We start from the raw sequence: 23074 nt of genomic DNA on the forward strand, positions 1-23074 counted from the left end.
AAAGTTACCAATAATATACCAAAAAGAATTGACAATACAAACCAAAGTGTCTGTCTATAGGTAAAGCAAGATGCTAACAAATTACAGTTAACATATAAATGGTATATTAAATAACAAACTGATTACAGTTGTCACGAAATGAATGTTACTTATAAGCTGCCCTGTGAGATAACAACCACAATCGGGTTCACTTGATTGGCAAAGGTTCCTCTGCATGTGGTGGCACCAACAGCATAATGAGGAAGATTAAATCCGATAGTATCATTTAATAATGATCCGGGCCAAAACTCCCACGTAGTGTGGGAAGGCCTAAAAGGATGTTATAACATTATTATAATCTTCAATCAAAGGCTGTGGCCAATAAAGCAGAAGAATAGACGGCGGAGATAGCGTTTATATCTTAACAGCGTATGTATAGTACATATAACCAAGCAATTATATACGCTTCTTCACCAATGATACAGAGAAACAAAAGATATTGTATATAAGTGTGACTTTACATAAATTGTGACAAATAGAGCGAAACGTAATCTTTATTTTTCCTTACAAAATCATTGAACATACATGAGAAAATATAACTCCCTCCTTAAAGCATTTGTCGGTGGAGGTATGCCTGACGTAAACCCATGATGCTTTGGAGGGAATAAAATACTACATAACGCACGACGAAGGAAAGAATAAATAACTGTCAAATTAATATCCTTCCAAAATATATGCCATGTATACGATTAGTAATAAAGTGAAAGAGTACGACGAAGTTAAATTTCGTGACATACTTAGTAATATATATCACGAGAAATGCACATACATCCTCCTACATATAGGGATAATCTAATAAATTTATCATTAAAAATAGTACTCACAAATAGAGGTTTTTCTAAGAAAATTATCGGCAAAAACATGTTATTAGCAACTCTGCTGGTTTGTACCCGTACCACAAAATATAACGGGATGAAGATTAAGTAATGAACGCAACTTGACATTCGGGAATATGCACCTGTCTTCATGTACGAGTTGTCTTCACACTGGATAAAACAATGGAATTAGAAACCAAATTTGTTGGAGCTGTAACACCAACATCATTGACTGCGAGAGATGCTGACTTCACAGAAGTAGTTGACGGATGTGGTAGGTAAAACATAGCATTGGGACACACAAATGACTTATTCTTGTCAAATATTACTAATTTTTTGTTATAAAGACTTGTATTAGGTCATGAGTGGACTCCATTTTCGCACGATTGTGCAGTTTGGCTAGTGATAAGACTTCTCTATGGGATGTGAATCTAATTCGAGTTTACGAAAATGAGTCGAAGTAGTATTTGGCATACGAAAATGACATCAATAAAACGGATTAGTTGCACCTCGTTGGACCATAAGGAGCTTTAAGTAAACAAGCTGTTCTGCCCTACAGACATGGATTAAAGTTACCTTTGCACCATAATGCTTGCTGGTCATGAACACTACCATCCCTCTTTCTGAGATGTTAGGCTGTCTTACATTTGTGATATGTTCGAACAGCGCTCAAAACTAAGCTCTGTGTTGCTTACCTTGTTGGAATACATTGTTTCTACCAGTTTCATGCCCCAAGCAAATCAGAAAGCTGAAGCTTCTGTGTTTCGGGCTAGATATTCATTTGGTTTATCACTCTGCTATTAAGTTAGCTAATGGTACAAAGTTTATGATACTGATCAGACATTTAGTCCAGAGATGGTAAGGATTAATAACTGATCAAATAGAATTAGAGGAAGCGGGAGTAGGGCTACAAAGTCTACGAGTAAGACGGTAAATGAGACATCTGAATGGTGACATAATTGAGATCTAATTTTTTTACACTGAAAGATGAACTACTAGGAACTTGTGGAACTCTTGGCGCCTAACCATACGATCATTGAAGCCAAAACACAATTACTGATATTTACATTCAACGTGTAACGTATAAGAAAGGTCAAAAATAGTGAATATAGGGACACAGTATTGAGATGGCATGGCTCAGCCATCTCGGCATGTAACTTATGCACAACTTGTTCATTTTCATATCAAATATATTGTTCTATTCCCAGCCCAAATGTGTTCTTTGGAAGTGCTTAGTATTATATTGCTGATTGCCACGATACGATGGGTCGGAATAGACAGTGATGTGATTTCCACTCAAGATCTTGCAGATTATGTAGTTACATCATGACAAATCTACAGTTTCGGAATTAAATTCATTATTATGGTAACAAAGATAAATGCACTAATACCTACATGGACCACAATTCTACTAACTCACAATAATTTTATATGACCTGATGATCGACCAAAGTTGAGCAGCATCCATAGGTTTATCTAATTATCCAGAAATCTGTCTAACCCAAGTTCGAGATTATTCTAATTTGTTTCTGGCATTCACTTGGCGCCTCATCAGGCCCTCTTCAGTCTTGAAGGATATCATATTCTTGGAACAAGTTCAAAGGAAGAATAAGTAAAACGGATCTTGGACTGAACGTGAACTCCAACAGCTTGTTCTAATGGCATTAAATCGATAGTCTCGATAGTAATGAAGGAAAAGGTGGGATGATTATGTTATGTCAATTTGCTTGCAACCCTATCCACTCCAGTAGATCACATTTTGGGTTTGGTGCCCAACCACGTCCATGAGGAAATCCATTTAGGATAAGACACAAAAGGGCATACATGAAAACTAACGGGAAATTTTAAATGGAAAGAATTAGTAAATCGCGGAATTTCTCATGGGAAGAGATAGCATTAGCACATTTTGTGGGATCTTTTAAAAGAAGATCGGATGATTAGTTACGCAGTAACTTGAGGAAACTACTCTGGTTACTTCTTCCCAATTAAATCGCTGATAATTAAATAATATATTCTCCCTCCAACTTTAAAAAACCGTAAATAGAATTCTACCTCTATATGACTAAGAACGTCTTCCTACTACCGAGGCGTAGATTCCAAGGATGTTTGAAAACATGAATTTTAATCCTTACCAAAAAGAAAGGAAAGTTGGGCTATATATTCTAATGCTAGGTCAGATATATATATATACATATATATATATATATATACTAGCAATCCTGTATAAACAAATCACAGTTTCCAAGATTGCTTCAATTGGTTCAACCTGAGTTGGAAGACTAGCAATCCTGTATAAACAAATCACAGTTTCCAAGATTGCTTCAATTGGTTCAATCTGAGTTGGAAGACTAAAACTTTATTTGGTAACAGTTACATTAGTTAGCTTCTAAGGTATATCCTCATGAAAAATGAGTTGCAGAATGGATATCAATTTCAAATTCACCATACTATGATTACGTCGTCCATAAGATTGAGGATTGTACCTAAATTATTCCAGAGATTTCTCTAACCTTGGTTGCAAGTTCGTGGTGATTTCAAATCATCGCGTGGTTTGTAGTCAATGGCATCCATATCTCTTTTGAATCCGAAAGCAGAGTTCGCAAAGGCTCAGCATGCATTCAGTATCAATTTGGCTGCCGCAAGGGGACTCTACGACGTTTTGAAAACTAATCTTGGCCCAAAGGGGACCATGAAAATGTATGCTAATGATATCGTCTTATGGTCGTTTTAGGCTTGTTTCAGGTGCAGGCGATATCAAGATTACCAAAGACGGTAATGTTCTGCTTCATGAAATGCAAATACAACATCCTACTGCAAGTCTGATCGCGCGTGTAGCAACTGCTCAAGATGATATGACAGGTGATGGAACAACTTCAAATGTCCTTCTGATTGCTGAATTACTGAAGCAGGCAGATGTTCACACTTCCGAAGGACTTCACCCGCGTTTGATTACAGAAGGCTTTGATATCGCTGCAAACAAATGTTTGGATATACTATCCAAGTGTCGGATCGACTGCCCGTCAGAAATGCCAGATAGGAGCACACTCATATCCGTTTCGGCGACATCCCTCAATACAAAGGTCCATTCTGATTTGGCTAACCTCCTGACTGAGGTAATTCTTTGTTTGCTTGACACCCGTAGCATGTTGTAGATGCAGTATTATCAATTCGGCGACCGAACGAACCTTTGGACTTGCATCGAATTGAACTGATGCAAATGCAACATAGAACTGATATGGATACAACACTTGTAAAAGGGCTGGTATTAGATCATGGTGGCAGACACCCAAATATGCCTAAACGTGTAACTAATGCATTTATTTTGACTTGTAACGTTTCCTTTGAATACGAAAAAACGTAAGTCACTTTTCTATTAATCAACAATTAGTGAGGTGAATTCCGGATTCTTTTATAGGACAGCGGAAGAGAGAGCGGCCCTTGTAAAGTCTGAACGGGAGTTTATTGACTCAAGAGTTCAGAAAGTGATCGCTCTGAAAAAAAAAGTATGTGGGGAGGTTAGTGATGGTGACAAACCTGGATTCGTAATAATCAATCAAAAAGGAATTGACCCATTTTCGTTAGATGCCTTCGCTCGAGAAGGAATACTTGCTCTACGTCGTGCTAAGAAACGCAATATGGAAAGAGTGACTCTTGCATGTGGTGGATATGCGCTGAACTCAGTCGATGAAATGACACCTGACTGTCTTGGACATGCCGGCCTAGTTTATGAATTTGTTTTGGTACGTTGTTTTGAGTGTTAGTGTTATTTCTAGGGCGAAGAGAAATATACATTTATCGAAGAATGCAAAAGTCCTCAGTCAGTAACTTTGTTGATGCGTGGGCCTAATAAACATACACTCAACCAAATCAAAGATGCTGTTAATGACGGACTGCGTGCTATAAAGAACACATTAGAAGATGGTAAGCAAGTGTTTGCATTAGTTTTCTTCTATTTATAAAAGCATGCAACACTCGTTATTATTTCCAAATTTCCACGTCTAGTAAATCGTGCCTCATGTAATCCGACTCAGCGCCAAACAAAATCTTGCTAATATGTCTTTCTACTCATGGCTTCCATTTCAGTATATTTATTTTATTAGTTTATATTCTCTAAAGCGCTGTCTCTCAATTTCCAATGCGGCTGTCCTGATTTATGTATGTAGACTAAGGCTTATTATTATTCATTGGAATAGTCAGTCGCGTAGAACTTCGTACGTACATGCACCAGTTCGAGTTGCCATACCACATAAGCACAGAGGTGCAGTTGTCGATTCAAATCCCATAGTGGTAGTAGTAAGAGTATAAGCAGTAATCAGAAAGATTAGGGTTTGAAGATATTATTCAAGAAGTATAATCCAGTGAAACAAATTTAGAAAGAGAAAAAGAAAGAGACATAAAGAATTCCGAGGGAGGAAATCGCATCCCGAGCATGCCTGCATTGTTCCTTATAGTGGTCAAAAGACTGCATTTTTTCAGTGTCTTCGCCAAATAGAACTATGTCATTGGCGTATTCCAAGTCAACAAGTGAGCCTCCCGGTAAAAGTTCAACTCCTAGAGACTTAGGTGATGAAAGTGTTATCTCTAAAAGCATGTCAACGACAAAGTTAAACAAGAATGGAGAGAGTGGACAGCCCTGATGAACACCACTTGAGGTTACCAATTCTGATGACAGTTCGCCATAAGCTCTAACTTGACCAGTTGTGTTCGAGTACAGAGCTTTTATGAGGTTAATATACTTTGGTACTCCTTTCAGTGACGATCACTGCCACAGAACCTCACAATCAACGTAGTCAAATGCCACTTTAATGCTTAGAAATACTACGATTGTGGGACGTCTGAATGTGTGTCTATGTTCTAGGACCTGAAGTAGAGTAAATATCTGGTCTATACAACCACGTCCAGATCGAAAACCAGCCTCATTTTCTCTATTTTGCTCTTCACAAGCTTTGGTTAGGCGTCGAAGTATTATCGAAGCTAATATTTTAGACACTATATTAGTCAAACTGATACGGGACCACCATCGTTAAAAATCTCAGGGTTAAACCTGTCAGCGCCTGCTGCTCTCCCTTGCTTCATATTTCCTATAGCTTTTTCAACTTCGAAGAGTTGGGGGACTTACATTAACTTGCCATTCAGGTCGACTGGGGATCGTGGGAAACCGAAGTGTGGCTGTAGGTCAGTTGAACTGATCTCTAAAGGGTTCTGCCCATCGATCCAATCTCCTGGATTGAGAATGAATAATATGTCCATCATTTTTCCGAGATAGTTTCGCCAATAGTTAAATTCTTAATACTGGTTTCCTTGACAAGTCTAAACGGTTGTCTGCCGTTACCTATTTCCGCTGCCTTTTCCATCCTTCTTGCTTTCGCTACCCACCACTGTAGAACCCTAATAGGCTTCATTGCAGCGTCTTTCCTACGTCCAGTAAGACGCAGACAGATACGCGTTCGCAATAGAGCGTGATCTGAATCTAAATATGTGCTCCAGAATGAGCGACAGTCTTCTATCGAGCCCTTCCATTGATGTCTGATGGCGATGTGATCTATTTCGGTTCAACGTTGGGACGAATTCAGAGGTCACCATGTCAAAAGATGTTTTTCCTTGTGTTTAAAGTTAGTATTTGCAAGAAACAGGCGGTTATCTGAGCATAGCTGCAACAAACGATCGCCATTATCTGTTCTTTAAGCCACGACACTATAAGATCCACCCAGATGTCTTTCTCTTAGTTTACCTACTTGAGCATTAAAGTCACCAGCCACTATTACTACATCAGAACGCCTAGCTTTTCGGAGAAGGTCGGAAAGTTTTCTGTAAAACTCATCCTTTATATCATCTGAACTGCAGTCAGTGGGAGAGTAGGCAGAGACGACGAAGAGGCAACGACGAGTGTCCCTATCTTTCCGAGTCCTTACTGTTCCGTTTAGTCGGACAGCGCACAGAAGACTGTCTACTGGGGTCCAGTCTAAGAGAGCTGGTCTGCCCTAGGACTCAATGCTATATCTACGCCAGCGAGGCCACGGAAAGCAGCATCAGGGCTTCCAGATACATGAAGTGTGAATCGAGTTGGTTCTTTACTTTGACATGATGAGGTCAAATGAATGATGCTACTCGTATCCTGTATGCGCGTTTCGGAGACGCGGCACACATCGATGGTGCGTGATTCTAAAGTCCTAGCTAGGAAAGCCTGTTATCCTATTTGGCACAGCTCCTACATGTAGTTTAGAGCGTAATTTCAAGAGACCGGGAACAACCTTTTGCGTAATCGAATCGTTTGCACTAGCAGTGCGAGGTTATAAAGGAACGTGGGAAGGATTATTCGTGCCGGTAAGATAGTCATTATGAGGATCAGGAAGGATTTGATTGTGACCAACTTGGTCTCATGTGTTGTTATGGGTACGAGGGCTGATGTCACTTTCCGGCTGCTCACACCGTGGAAGAGTATTTCTTAAGGAACCTGAAAAGGAAGTTGGATTAGTGTTGGTCTTAAAGACCTGGGAATGTGATCTCAGAGACCAAGAGACAACTGCTTGAGGTCGCTCACGCACGGCCTTTTTATGGGAGGTTTTTGACGTGTTAGCTCCGTTCTTTAAAAGGCCTTACTGCCGGAGACGGGAATCCGTGAGGAAAGGGGAAGTGTGACATTTTTAGGGTCGACCTCTTCTAACCCCTTTCTTCCTTGTGAGAAGGCACCATCGCTGCAGATGCTGGTTGCCTGAGGGAAACACCCTACTGCTGTCACACCCCTCCACAGTCAGCAGTAAGACTTCGCCCCCAGACCTTGAGTTGCTACTTTTATTCTTGCCGTTCTCCAATCGACCTGCCTGGTGTGGTGGAACCCACAAAAACATATGTTCTAGCCAATATAGCTCGGTTGGGCAAGCCCGACCACCACGTCAAGGTGGCAGCTACGGTCGAGTTTATTTGAACACAAATATTGATTCAAGAGAGAACCAGATATATGTGCGCCACACAAAAAGTTCTCATTTCATTTTAAAGGTGTGAGGGTTATAATACTGCCTGGGTGCCCAGACTATCCGGCAAGTGTAAGGTTTGGTCATTATTCTCTGTCTTTTCAATAGTCTCCCGTGTATTCAGTATACTGAAATAAGAAAAAAAACAGTTGATTCTGGCGAAATTAGTTGAGGTGCCACTTGTGAGCGTAACTATTTTTAGAATAAAATAGAACTTTTATCTGGTAGACCACCCACCCAAAACTATATACGGAACACGTTAAACAGCAGTTCAGCTATCATTTACCAACTGCTCAGGTTAAAAACCGCAATCAGGTCTCCAACTCAGCTAAGTTAAAAAGACTAACTAACCTCTAGAGAAGAGCAGCTGCTTGTTAATGTTTATCCCTAAGACGATTTAGTGTTAGGAATCAGATTAAGAGCCCCCAAATGCCCTGGTACGGCCGAGAGCGGGGAGAGTCCGCTCTCCCTCTCCAAATGCTCTCACATGGCGACGCGTATATAGCCCCTGCCAGGGAAGTCCTACTCACTGCCTTCTCGTGATGGGGGTGTTGTTTACAAAATTGAGAGGACGAAAAGCGAATGTCCGGCGCTTTAACCGGGTTTGGTGGACACGGAAAGTCCACCTAGGGGAGTTGGAAAACCCTGATTCCAAACCAATGGTGCACACGGGTTCCAGTATCCTAATGGAACAAATGGCGTATGAACCAATCGTTGGTCACCGGCTACCATGGGACTGTGTCTCCTCACGATGCTCCACTGCCTTGTGGATCAGACATTTCGGTCAAAGACTCGGGGTGTGGCCCCCTAAGAAAACCACCTGCTTCAGTCTGGGCACCTGGGTAGTATCACAGCCCTCACACAAATCAAATGAGGTTTGTGTGGCGCATAGGTATCTGGTGCCCCTTTGTACCAATATTTATGTGTTTAAATATAAATATAAGTAGTCAGATTAAGAAACTAGGTAGTTAGTCATATGCATTTTAGGACTCTTCATATGTGCGTCCATTCGAGTTTCCACACCATATTAGCACAACGTGATAAGATTGTCATAGCAAGTCCCGCAGTAGCATTAGAAGGAATTAAGACATAAGATTTTCAAATTCAGACTGATATCGCTAGTGCACAAAAAATGGTATCTCTTCGTAATAGCTACAAAAAATCAATCAATATGTATAGATTTTCGTCTAGATTTGGAAGAATATTTCCACAATAGTTGATGTAAGATGTTAAAAAAGGAAAACTGTACTAGTGAAAATCTCAGCGATTAAACTATAAGTAAATCCAACGTTTCGCTCGCCTATCTGGTTCAAGCTCTTTCAAGGAAATATAATCAGAAATCAAAATTATCGAATATTGATAAGTACATAGTTCTTCGGTTAACTTCATACTAAACAGGTCATTTAATCATGCTAGCAGTGTTGAAAGTGAAAATTTGCCGTAGTGCATATAAGACATCTGGTGTATAAAGAAATATTTTTCATAATCCGAGATCATAACAACAGTAATGTCACCCTTGTGTGATCTCGTAGTAACAATTTTTATATCTTTACGCAGCTGATTTTAAACGTTTATTTCCTCTTTAGATAGATTAGAAACTTTAGGTTTTTTATTTAATGGTCCAACTAAGATTTTAATCCCCACATCTACCTGTTCATCCGAAATTTTGCATAAAACAGGCTCGATCAACGTTATAATTTCAAAAGTCAACAGTCTCGGTCTGTTTGTCTCATCTCTGATCCACTTACACATACATACCACTGCTATCTTAGCATACCAGGTGTCTCATATGTACTACTGCAAATTTTTACTTTCACCATTGCTAGCATGATTAAATGACCTGTTTATTATAAAGTTAACCGAAGAACTATGTACTTATCAATATTCGATAGTTTTGATTTCTGATATTTCCTTGAAAGAGCTTGAACCAGATAGGCGAGCGAAACGTTGGATTTACTTATAGTTCAATCTCTGAGATTTTACAAATATGATTCTTCTTAGTGATTAGCTGATGTAGTCTAAAATATTCGTATCCGTAATCATATAATGCTAGGCTGAAGCTCGTAAACTCTGAACCTGGGAGACTTATGTTGACACATCACACATGTTTCGGATGTAAAGGTGTGGATTCATAAGTCTACCTTTCATTTGGCTTTTAGATGTCTGTTTCAAAAACGAGGTATGTCTACCAATCAAATGGTTTATATGCTTCACAGCGATCAGCTCTGTATTGATATATTTCTGTTAAACAACTAAGCGTGAACAATGCCCACACTATAGTACCTCCAAATCCAAGTATAACTTTAAAGACACATGTGAGCGAATGGTGGCGACTTACGTATTTTGTTTGCTTTAATGGGTTGTTTCAGGCAGTTATAATCAACGTAGAGCCTTGCAGAAATTTACGTCGTCCCTGGTTACTATACGACATTCATCCTTCAGTCCTTGAGTTGTGTTATTCATAACTTCAAATTAATCGATTTCGTTTGCTCCTTTTAAAATATTAACCAGTTGTAAGCAAAACAGGACTTAGCACAAATATTCATCATTCCAGTTTATCACACCATATCAACATAGCAAGATGAAATCAACAAAATGAATACAGAGATAGTAAAAGCTTTTGTAATGTTAGCGATACAAAAAGCATTATATATAGAGATTGTAGTTATAAAAGATCAAATAAATTGACAAAATGAGAAGTGTGAATTAACATTGCAACTCAATTCAATGTTAGTTTTAAAAAAAATAAATTCATCTACACTTCAGTTGATTCTAAACAATCTTCCAAGTATCCTAATACAGTGTGCACCTACCAACATTCCTAAAATAAAGTCGATTTTGTTGATTAATATTACGTCAGTTAACCCGTTCCTAGCTTGGAATCTATATTTATTCCAGCCAGCATTGCACACTGATATAGACCGTGAGTGAGTATGCTTAGCACATCCCAATCACATCCACCTATTTTTCATCTTTACCTATACCTGCTTTACTCGATTCCGCATAATGCGAGAAGCTCCATTGTTTTGATTTTCATTGTAGCCGAAATCAATTCCACTTCTTTTCGTCTTACGAATCTCCCCTCTCACTCTGTTGATATAAATTGTAGCAACCTAAACAGACACACTATAAGCCTTTGATAATAATTGACGGCGCTTTAGATATGTGAGGAAAAACCTTTTTGTTGGCTATTACTTGGCGACTTGCATGAATCAAATATTCTCAGGGTTTGATTTTTTATTAATTCGCATCTTTCTAAATTTTAGAGTGTGTCATTCCAGGCGCAGGAGCTTTTGAATTAGTTGCTTATCGCGAGCTATGCAAATTTGCACAGTCTGTTAAGGGTCGTGCTCGTCTCGGTGTTCAGGCATTTGCAGATGCGTTGCTTGTTATTCCAAAAGTCTTAGCTAGGAATGCCGGTCATGATGCTCAGGAGACAATGGTGAAATTGCTTGAGGAAGCAACTAAGGTGGATAATCGTTGCAACCATATTATCCCCACACAGCTCGTAGGAATTGATCTCACTACGGGGGAAGCAATGATCCCTGCTCAAGTTGGAGTTTATGACAACTTCATTGTGAAAAAACAAATAATTAATTCATGGTAAGTTTGTTGAGTTGTATTTCATGTTTTGTGGGTAAACATCTGTTTAATTATTTTTCTACTGATCAGTAGTTTTATTTTTTAACTATTTAAGTACTCAGTGAGGTTTAGTTAAAACAATATGTTATATCTAAAGCTTTAGGTCCTTGCTATGCCGCGTACTACTAGACTACTTAAACGATTGAACCCGCGAAGTCGCAAGAGAGAAGACAGAAGACTAGTAAGTAGGAATGTTATTCCCAACACAGTGTCAATTATGGTACAAAACTAAGTAATTTATAGTTTTTAGTAAAAACGAAATCATCATTATAGTTATCCAACCCGCACACAGGGGTTATTGGCATTGTCCAATAGGGAAACTACACGTAGTGATTCTGGAATAATCTTCCAAAAGCTGACTGAATGGAATATGTTCGGCTCCTGAGATTCTTAAAGCTTCCTCAAGTTCACCTGTGAACCGTCCTCACACAATATTCTCAGTCTACATAGTATTCTGAGTTGTTCATTTGTTTTGCAAAATAACTAATCATTGATAGCTAGTAAATTCAAAGTTCAGTTATAGATGGATATCAAAGAATATTTGCATGGTACATTCTTTGTTCTTAATTGAAAACGCCCGAAAATACCTTTGACAGCTATTACTCCTAAATTTGTTTGTAGATTGCGTCGATGTTTTGATTTTCAACTCCCTTACCACTAAGAATAGAGTATGTTCGATCACAGGTGTCTTCGAAACATCACTCGTTTATTTCCGAACCACTAAGCATTCAATGCCTTGTTACGGATGTGGTACTAGGTAAAAATGGCAAGTCGATTAAGTAGTAAGTCTTCATTAACTGCAGGTGGTTGGGGAATGTTTAATAGACTTACGGGCTCTGTTTACGGATCAACTAGCGGTGTTATCTGGTATAGAAAAGATAGGGGTGATCAAACCAAGACGTAACACCAATCCATGAATTTGATATTTATACTGAGCCATCTTATCAGGTGTAGACTACCTGGTTGTAATTCACGTGGTTATCTCAACCAATGGCTAAAAGCTCCCAATGATATGGCTCGTTACCGGTTTTAATGGCGCAAGTGCATTTTTTCTTTGTCTTCCCTCATATTGTGAGATTTTGAATTCCTCATAAACTTATTATCTCATTGACTTATATTTTCTTGAATCATGTCTTCTTTCCTGATACCACTGAAACTTAATATTTTTAATATTCTGGGATTTTCTTTAAAAATTTCATCTCTTTATACCAGTGGTGTGTGGCAACTTGAGCTGATGTACCAGGTACTACGTTTATTTTAACTCACTAACACCTTGTATAAAAATGAAACTATAATTCACCTACTTATCATGTCATATCGTTAGTACTGTGACGGTAATTTTGCGTTCGAACTAAGCTGTTTCTAATTCGTTTAGTATTGTTGACACTATCTTCGTTTATCTCCTTAGGGATTGATCTCCTCTTTGGAGATTTTCTTACTAAAATACTAGAGGGAGATTGCAAATAGGTTGGTGAAGTAGTGAATCTTTATGGAATGAGGTCATATAAAATGTGTATCATATATGTACAACCGTCATCTGCTCCAGCACACTTTGTTAGATGGTTTAGAAGTAGTTTGAAAGACAGTTAGGGATGGCCAAACGAAGACGTGGGATTGGTCCATGACATCATTGACTGTTGGACTGAACTGTGTTGATAGATTTCATTTGGAAATCACAATGAGTGGTTGTCGATGTTGAGTAACAATGGTCTGAATCAGATGTAGTGTCTCAGATACATCCACTTTTTCCTGAGATGGTGGAGAACATTTGTAGCTCAGGTGAATGATTTTGATGGAGTTTTGTTCTCTGACCAAACCATTCAGCTCAGAGAACAAAGCCCCATCAAAAACTTTCCCTGAGCTTAACAATTTTATTACTTGAATCCATTCTTTATTCGTCTCTAGGCCTTACCTTTTTACTACTCTTTGTACATCTCCGGTAATTTCCTCCCTCTTTTGAAATGGTGCTGAAACTTGAGTTGATTCATGTCCACGTTCCTAATAACTGACCGAGTCTTCATAAAATATGAAGTGTTCGTAGCTGTTAATTATTTATGTGTAGCTACCACATCCACCTAAACCAGTCATCAAAACAGATGGACCTATGGAATCGATCGACCTAATGTCAAGCAGACGTGGGGTTACAAACTAGACGGTATCTTCCCGTGATAAGTATCCTTTAAGCTTTGTATTTACTCCATAGTCTAATCCACAAATATTGAAATTGTTTATTCCTATCTACCATAAAAGACTTGCAGTATACCGACTCCTGTTTTATTAATATTATTTTAAATCTATGCATGTAAATTAGACTAACGGCAAAAAGTTTTGCAACAAAAACATGAAACCTTTTACTATAATGCCTTGGAAAGTGGTACACTAGCTTACAGTACAATGTTTATATCTTTTTTTCAGTTCTGTTATTGCCTCCAATATATTGCTTGTTGACGAGATAATGCGAGCCGGAATGAGTTCTCTCAAAGGTTAAATTCTTGCTTTTGTGAATTCATTAAATATATTTGTTTGTGTCTATTTGTGTTCTGTCTTTAAAATATTTATCAATTTTTAATCAAAGTCTTTCTGCAAAACTGTACCGCTCATGTTCGTTAACAATATCCGCCTTAAAAACACTAATTCTGTACTCGAGTGCGGTTGTTAGACTCCTTCATCTTAATATCATGCAATGGCATGGTCTGATGCCTGCAATCAGTACGTCGTATCACGCAATTTTAAAAACATACTTCAATTGTTAGATGCCTGTTTTAGTACGCAGTCAGAAGCTCAGCAACTAAAAATACTGTTCATGCAGACAGAACTACGTGCATGTCGCGAGTGTTGAAATACTTATAGGTATTGCCGTAGTTCTCATAATTCAAGCACAATGAAATATCGTTTGCTTAAAGTGTCATTGAGAAGAAAACCCTTAACTCCGCGTTTCGTAGTAGGAGACTGATTAGCCAGTACACGGTCACAGTAAGAGTTTTATTGGGAACGCAGCTCAGAGTAATAAGTAACTGTGGTCATTCGTGAAAACCAAGCAACTCTTCAGTATAAGTGAACAATAAGAGCTTAGTCTAATAAGTCTGTTGTATATGGAAAGTTCTAAGTTGACTTCCTTCTTGTAGCTTGCACAGTGCGTCGTAGTTAGAACGTATTCATGTTCAAGTATATTATGACCCATGGACAACTGCAAATCTTGAAGAAAACAAAGCTTTTCGGGAATAACTTAGTTGTTGCGATTTGGAAAGAAGTCGGCTATTGACCCACATTATTATGTCGGTCTTTCGTATTATCACTACTTATATTAAAAGGTGAGTGAGGTACATTCGGGTTGTAATAAATGACATTTTCAGGTTTTAACCCGCGCAGCTGAATACTTTCAACTTCGGGTTTTTTAGACGTTGCGAGTCAGGTGATGTATGCTTCACTATCTAATTCAGACTCTTGATCATTAGCTTAGTGATACAGTGCTGCGTTGTGGTTCTAATTACAAGGTCATCATGCATTTTTGTACAGTGGAATGAAACTTAGTCGTTCCTATGTGTTTGCTCTGATATAACAGATTCCCTATACTTGGTTACTTGTGAGAATATACATAATAACTGCCAATAAAATGAGGTTGTTCACACGATATCCGTCTAGCAACCACGTGTTACATATGCCCAACCACCGACCGCCACGACGTGCAATGTTTAATAGTGTAGGAGTAGGTTGGAAGGAAGCTAGGGCCAGACCGAAACGTGGCATAAATCCATGAAGTCGCTGACAAGTGGACTTGGTCACGTTGGTAGGTGTAGACTACCTGGTTGGGATTCGCGAGGTGATAGCAATCGATGGTTAGCGACCTTGAATGACATGGCTCAAAATCGTTTGCAATGGCAAAGGTGCATCCACTTTGTGTTCTGCTAACTTCTAATCTTCTGAATTCTTCATGTCTCTATCGTTTTCTCTTTCCAAATTTATTTTACTGGATTATACTCCTTGAATAACATCTTCAAACCCTAATCTTTCGGATTGCTGCTTATACTCTTACTACTTCTACCACTGTGATTTTAATCGAAAACTGCATCTTTGTGCTAGTGTAATATGGCAACTCGAACTGATGTACGTACGTAAAACGTTCTACGTTGTGACTGACTGACACTCACGGGTCTATCCAATCTTATAATTCTACGAAAACTACAGTCAAATTACTATCTGAGTGATATCCAGTATCGAATTCACCCAGGGATATCAAGCAAGTAAGTAGACACGTCGGGTTGTCTTTAAAAATAAATATATCAGTGGGTGGGGTTCTAGTGCGATGCACTACGTGTGAGGATGAGTGTACTGAAGTCGGTCATCCAACTATGTTGATACTCAGTATAAGGAATCTTGATATAATTATATCAATCAGGACTGAACTCGAAACTTAGACAAGCTTTATATCACAGCTATTAACCTACATTTGAGAAATGTCACCTATCACCAGTATGGCGAGAAATTTTCTCAATATTATTGGGATAGACTGAAGTCGACACAATTTATTCTGTCAGAAAAAGACATCAATATGATAAAATGTGAAAATAGTAAGTTTTGTCAAAAAAGACTGTATGAATCCCGTACGGGGAACCACTAGCGGTTCATCCTATTCGGGATTCGTTACAGTGATATTTGTAACGAAATCCGACTACATAAATAAAATTCACAAAGGGGATAATTGAAGAAAGGTGAGAAAATATTGATAGAAACCATATATATATATGTCGCAGGAGCACGTTTTTAACAAATGCAAGCAATAATGATCCTCACATTAATATTGTAGCAATAAATCAGGTTTTAGTTGAAAGACTTTTACTTAAATATTGTTAGGATGCTTCCTATTTCGAGCACTAAAGAGGAATGAATAAGAAGTGTGAAATAGAATAAATCCATATCGTATTTTAATGGTATTCAGAACTGCCCAGAATTCCCGAGGAAATCACTTAGAAGATCGACGTTTGAAGTAGTCGATGGGACCTGAAAATATTACAAACAGTATTAGTCATTACCATCTCTATAAGTTTATGGTGAAAATAATTGAATTCAGATTATCCCTAAATAATTGCACAGTTCGAGTTAAACAACAACGACATCTGATTCATGGTTCTACAAGATAAAATTCCAGGTGAAATATCTAAGATTTAAATCAAATACAAAATATGGGTAAATGAAGTCATTCTCAATAAGTTGAGATGGCATATTATGTGCTTATAAACAAACAGATAGTTGGAGAATAATGAACAAGAATCTAAGATGCTGTTTTTTAAGTGGGAATTTGAATGACTACTGTACAAAAACTTTAAAACAGCGAACGAGCATAGTATGACTAGCGAGGTGTTATCACTTGTAAAATCCCATCTGGTTCAATGGATCTCAGGGGATGATTATCCATTTTTGCATAGGACTAAATTTAAGACAGCTAATGAACCGAAATAAGGATGTTTAATGCCGCCTACTGTGGCAGAAGTGGTTGTTTTTGATAACACTATGAATATGGTCGTGACTTACCAAAAGGACTTAATTATCACATGAAAATGCCGCATTTATATAAGTGCATGAATTTCCCAAAGTGTGCGGAAAATTTGTTTTAGATTTAGAAACTATTTCAAAAAAATAAGATCATTTATCTATGGAAATAATTTAATAAACAATGTTCACAATTATGACACAAGAAGATACTGAAACTATCCTCAGCACTACGAGATAAATAACTAAATGGCCAAATCATTTTGCTGTCTTTTGTTACATTCGTCGTTTAACTTGTTTATCGAGATTATGTAATCTAATCAGAAGAGACTAAGTTAGGAATAACACTTCGACGTTGAAATGGATGGAGTGGTTGTAAAAAAACGTATAACGGTCAAATCTCAAGACTACTATCAATGATCCGTAGATATAACATGTTACCATTAAGTCTACATTCTACACAAGTGTATGTTCTAAAACTTTGTCAAGTATCTATATTAGGTAAAAACATAGAAAAATAAGCTTCTCCCTTTAAAGTTAAAGTAGGTAAGTTACCACTCATACCAAAAATACCACCGAACGGTCGAAATCTAACTCATCTTTCTCATTACTAGTGTTAAAGTCCTATCTTTAGGAAGATTAATTTGGATATCTTGAGATGAAATGAAGGGTAGTTTATGCTCAACAAGTGAAAAATTGGAAAACAGTCAAAGAATCATACGTTAGTAGGATAGTCACTTAACTCATTTAGGGTGAAATGTACTGTAAATTGTATGGAGACCTCCAACGATACTTCTTACGAATATATTAGATAGAACAATAAGCAACAAGCATTATTATATAAAGAAAATCAAAAGGGAATTAATAATTATTCCTTTTGGTTATACTTACATTCGGTGTGCACACAGGATTTGTATAGTTTGCTTGTGATGAGTCACTATTAAATAAGTTACCAGACACAGGAGTAGTATCTCCTACAACGCGATTACCACGAGACCGAGAAACAGCCGGTGGCGGAGGAGGGGGCAGTAGACCACCCGATAATCCAGAACTAAGGGAGCGTGTAACCTTTGATTTGGGATTTGGATCATCCCCTGTACGACGGGTATTCAGATTTAATTTTATTTTTTCCCCTTCTTTGAAACTCATATATTTAGCTGGTTGGTTGGCTGCGTTTTCTTCAATTTCTTTAGCTTCTTTTTCCTGTTTTAACCATCTACGCAAAACGAAGAACATAGTTTAATTACAGTTGAATCCTTTAACATAATGAAGTTCATATTGAAGACAAATAAGTAGGAAATTTGATAAGCTTTATATTATTTATCCTAAAACAAGACTAAATGCAATTCAGTAAACACATGCAAACTTCGAGTCAGGTATTTTGCATGAGGAATATGAAAAGGCATTTGAATCTGGAAGCCATTGGTTGAAATTTGAATGCTTTAATCACTAAAATAAAAAAAACATATTCTCACTGATCATAAATATTGATTAGACCTGTTTTTACGATTTATTGATCGATACAACCAACTACATTTGAACTCAAATTGTATTATCTCTACAGAAAACATACCGAAATGTAATAGCCTAGAAAGCAATTGTTTCTAATCAATAAGTCAGTCAAAAGAAAAAAGTGTAAATACGGTTTGGTATAACAAGACATCGTTTTATGTTACTACAATTAATATGACAGGGTAAAGTCAAAGTGACATGAGACAAAAAAGCAACAAACGTGGCATTTAGTGGTTAGATTTGTAGTAATAAGGTAGTGAACGCAGCTATTTTCTTCACCAGTGAACTCGACTTTGAGTTACTGGCCATTATTAGTTTCCACTCTCACGCTGATCCGGCCCATGAAGTCTAAATCTTTTAATAAAACTTCAGCAAACAATGAACTAATTTGGTTTAGATTTCATAAAGAAGGAGACATTATATAGATGGGGTCTTTGTAACAAATGATACGACAAAGAATGTCAATTAATATTAGAAATTAAAAATTTACAAAAGTCTGGTTAACAATATATTTGACAATAAAAAGAATGATGAATATGGAATCAACTAGTTACTGAAAACAAAATTTATACACAAAAAAAGGCAATTCAACTTGAGAGAAGTAATATTATCAACTGAAGCGGTCACCTGACTGCATATTGCTGGATGATCGTCATTAGTGTTAATTAATCATTAAGAGGTAATATCAATTACAGCAAAGTACATAACAAACCAATCTACAAAGTTGTTTTAGGCCAAAGATATAACCTATATTATGTTCTTTAACAAAGACGATTAAGCGAATTAAATCCGCAGTGTATCTAGTAAATATCGTATATGATTTTAAAGAGCTCGTATTCTAAAACAATAAGATAGGATAGAACTGAATCATCTTAGGTGACTTGGTCAAAATTAGTTACGGTCTAACAAAACTTATTGCTATGAACTGAATGGAATATTAACAGACAAGTCAGCAGAGAGATCAACCCATCAATAACATTTCGTTTTGCAAGATAGAATCAAGTAAATTTTCAGTATAACTATTCTGAAATATGTTTCTAAATTATATTTCATCAAAATCGCTTATTACTGCTCGTGGTATGTATGGTTGTCAAATAACTTCCTTCTGTTACTACTTATTCAACAGAACAAGATTGAAATGGCTGGATGCGATGAAGGAAGCAAGACTGTTAAATAGGAATTTACCTGTTTACCAACCACTGATTAAAACGACATCCAAAATAATAATGAAGCATATCATTTTAAATGTCTGGTCAATAAACAAATCTGAATGAATTGAACTAGCAGTTAATTAATAATTTAATGTGTGTATACAAATTATAAAATTAAAAATGGTTAAACTAATCAATATAACTAAATCATTGAGCTATATATTTTGCTTTTTCTTAACAGTCTAATATAAAACTTCAATTTGTTATATTATTCCTATAATCTAAAAGTTTAGAATGTAAGTAAAGGCTGAATTTATAGAAAATAGAAGGGTAAAATTATACCGTACAGATAGCCTTGAGTAACCAATCAAGCAATCGAAAAATGTTAAGTTCTAAGGCGATTTATAATAAAAAGTAATAAAAATAAGAGATGGATTACCTTAATTAATTAATTAACGAAAAAAGGTTAGGGTTGGAGAAATTTAGAAGTTAAGATTAGGAACTAGGATTAGGAGTATTAAGGTTAGGAACCAGGGTTCGAGTCTCATCACCGACTGATATTAGCTATTATGAAAGGACAAATAAAGCTTAAATATAACGGTAAGCTTAAAAGACTACTTAAATGACTTTAACCTTTTCACCTAACTGGTGATTGATAATGCTAAGGCTAGGATTCAGGTTTGGTATTATTGTTTGAGATTAGGACTTTGGGTTAGGATGCAGAGTATAGAATTTAATGTTACGGTTGAGATTCAGGACGAATATCAACTAAGCGTAAAACTTGGTACCAATCCTTAAATTCTACACCGTAATCCTAAATGCACCCGTAAATCCTAAATTCCGCATCGTAATTCTAAACTACGAATTCTAAGGAATAGTCAGCCAGACGACTTAAACACAGAAACGAGCAAAACGTTTTATAGTTAGATCATCATCTAGTACTAAATTTAATTTTAGCTTTGCGAGAACATTTTGCGTAATGCATAGCAAATACATTAAATATTACTTTTGTTTAGAGACAATGCTTCAAATGCATTTTGGCACTATACAAAATATGATTAATCACAGAAAATGGAATAATGACTCTGTCCAGCTGTAATTTCAGTAGAGAACATAGGGTTCGCAAAACAATAAAATAAGTATACGACAATAAATCTGGTTTTAGGGGGCTCAATATGAGATCTAGGAAAGTATCTATTAACGTTAGGTAATATCCTTCTGAATAACAGGAAATCAAACGAAAATAATAACCTAGTAACCAAAATATCAACTCACTTGAAATGGTCTTGAATTGCTACATTGAGGTCAAACGAATCCGAACGTTCTGCGAAACCAATCCCTACAAATTTAGTTTCCCCACTATCATTCATTAATCGAATAACAAAAAATCGACTTGAGTCAATAACTGGTTCAACGGATATCCCAGGGAATGAGTCTACTGGGCATTCAGCATATAACTGTCCAGAATTCTTATCTTCCAATCGTATTACGAGATCTTTACCTTTGGCAATAACACGAAGTCTTCCAGTCCACATGGGAGTTTCTAGGTTCCAGTTATTAGCCCTGTAACCCCGATTAGACTGTCTTGAAAGAATCTGATAGACGAACACCTCATTTTTCACGAGTAGCACGTTCTCATAATCCATAACATTCAACAGAACGATATAAAGTAAACAATAAGTCAACAAACTACTTCTCAGTGACACAAACTAAGAAAGAAACATAAAAATGAACATGAGGGAGGAATAATAATTCCTGACTTCAATATAAGGATATTTAAACAAGAATCAAATACTGACATTTTACTTGCTATAACAGTTGTCACTTTAAGATCAATTTCCACATAGGAAGGAAAGTTGAAACGAAAGCTTGATTTTTAAAATCGCATTATATCTCACCTATGAGAAAGCCGATTAACTAAGAGGATGATCGTATTCAAAGTTATTTAAGTCTCTGGAATGGGGTCGAGACATGACTGACAAGTGTGGAAGATATATGGTTGGTAAATTATGTCATACTTGGCAACAACTCGTATTGTTATAATACAGATAGGATGGCCTGTATTGCCACCACACATAGCTGGAGATAATCGACAAAAAACTTTTGCTAATTCAATCAATCTGTTGTATAGAAAAATTCCCATACTATAAATTAGGAAAAAAGATAATCACAATTAGTTATATCCAACGTAGAATGACACACAAATGAGAATCAAAAGTTGTCAACTGGGTAGCGAGATAAAATTATTAAGATGAGGAGAGAAGTTGAAATAATAGTAGTATCAATGATAGTAAGAGAGACTAAGCATTGAGATAATGGTTCGAAATGAAAGTATAAATGAGAGAACATCGGGACTCAAGATCTAAAGGAAGATAAAGAATGAATACATCTGATTCTGACCATTGTTACTCAACATCGACAACCACTCATTGTGATTTCCAAATGAAATCTATCAACACAGTTCAGTCCAACAGTCAATGATGTCATGGACCAATCCCACGTCTTCGTTTGGCCATCCCTAACTGTCTTTCAAACTACTTCTAAACCATCTAACAAAGTGTGCTGAAGCAGATGACGGTTGTACATATATGATACACATTTTATATGACCTCATTCCATAAAGATTCACTACTTCACCAACCTATTTGCCATCTCCTCCTAGTATCTCACGTCCAACCTCAGCATTTCAGAGACATCTAAAATAAAACATTCGTAGTCTACGCATGTCTTCTACTTCCAAAAACTATGTATCATAACCATTGAGTAAAACAAAGAAGACTGCTTACAGCAAACTCACTCTTCCTTGACAGACTGACATCAAAATTGACACGAATTGGCAGAATTCAATTGGGATTTCCGAATCCATCCCGAGGTTTATTCAGTCACCAACCAATTCCCCAGGGCTGGTGAGACTTCTAACTTAACGGAGGAGGCCAACGAGCTCGACTAACTAATCCCTAATCATTAGTCTAGGCGTCAACATAGACCAGTCCCGAAGCAACATTTTTCATTTAAAGGGGGAGAAAGGAACGCTTTCTAAACACCCTCCCATCGTTACTCAGGGAGACTGGAAGATTGAGTTTTGCCAGGGACTTCACCAAACAGAATGTCTATTTTATATCGGCAAGTAAATCTCCTTGCAGGAGATCAATCCCTGAGAAGACGGCATCACTGCTTAAAGGATAAATGAGCCACCCTAACGAACATCACTTAACGTTTCTAAATGTTAACTGTTTCCCCGTCAGTCAGCCACAACGTGGGACCAGGTACATATATGCATCGGTCCAAGTTGTCATACCTCATTAGCACAACAAGATCAACACCGAATTCATAGTAGTTAATTTAATGGTGGTAATATATAAAAGATTGTATACAAGGATATAGTACAGGAAGAAAGACAGATATGAAGCAGTTTTAACCTCATCGTTTAAAAGAAGACATAGTGTATACACCTACG

The 23074-nt window shown here is 37.1% G+C and overlaps 2 protein-coding genes across 2 annotated transcripts; one reads left to right on the plus strand and one right to left on the minus strand.

The window, feature by feature from the left end:
- Nucleotides 1–3372: 3372 nt before the first annotated feature.
- Smp_004990 (putative chaperonin containing t-complex protein 1, zeta subunit, tcpz) lies at nucleotides 3373–13999 on the plus strand. Its single transcript, XM_018794084.1, has 7 exons — nucleotides 3373–3551; nucleotides 3586–3967; nucleotides 3997–4211; nucleotides 4243–4594; nucleotides 4628–4775; nucleotides 11092–11428; nucleotides 13883–13999. The coding sequence occupies exons 1-7, from the start codon at nucleotides 3415–3417 to the stop codon at nucleotides 13953–13955; spliced, it is 1644 nt and encodes a 547-aa protein (XP_018648532.1). The 5' UTR covers nucleotides 3373–3414; the 3' UTR covers nucleotides 13956–13999.
- A 1967-nt stretch (nucleotides 14000–15966) lies between these two features.
- Nucleotides 15967–21339, minus strand: Smp_005000 (hypothetical protein). Its single transcript, XM_018794085.1, has 3 exons — nucleotides 20893–21339; nucleotides 17846–18170; nucleotides 15967–16465 (listed from the first exon to the last, which is right to left on the minus strand). Exons 1-3 carry the CDS (start codon nucleotides 21261–21263, stop codon nucleotides 16400–16402), a joined length of 762 nt encoding a protein of 253 aa, XP_018648533.1. The 5' UTR covers nucleotides 21264–21339; the 3' UTR covers nucleotides 15967–16399.
- Nucleotides 21340–23074: the final 1735 nt, after the last annotated feature.

The sequence above is a fragment of the Schistosoma mansoni genome, chromosome 1 (genome assembly GCF_000237925.1).
Source record: "Schistosoma mansoni strain Puerto Rico chromosome 1, complete genome".
NCBI classification, from domain to species: domain Eukaryota; kingdom Metazoa; phylum Platyhelminthes; class Trematoda; order Strigeidida; family Schistosomatidae; genus Schistosoma; species Schistosoma mansoni.

Excerpts from the sequence above, each read along its gene's own strand:
- Smp_004990 (XM_018794084.1), top strand. The coding sequence starts at position 3,415 with ATGGCATCCATATCTCTTTTGAATCCGAAAGCAGAGTTCGCAAAGGCT. Across the intron at positions 4,776-11,091 it reads AAAGAACACATTAGAAGATG|AGTGTGTCATTCCAGGCGCA; the intron begins GTAAGCAAGTGT and ends TCTAAATTTTAG. Across the intron at positions 11,429-13,882 it reads AAACAAATAATTAATTCATG|TTCTGTTATTGCCTCCAATA; the intron begins GTAAGTTTGTTG and ends TCTTTTTTTCAG.
- Smp_005000 (XM_018794085.1), bottom strand. The coding sequence starts at position 21,263 with ATGGATTATGAGAACGTGCTACTCGTGAAAAATGAGGTGTTCGTCTAT. Across the intron at positions 18,171-20,892 it reads GCAATTCAAGACCATTTCAA|ATGGTTAAAACAGGAAAAAG; the intron begins GTGAGTTGATAT and ends CGTTTTGCGTAG. Across the intron at positions 16,466-17,845 it reads ATCCTGTGTGCACACCGAAT|GTCCCATCGACTACTTCAAA; the intron begins GTAAGTATAACC and ends TAATATTTTCAG.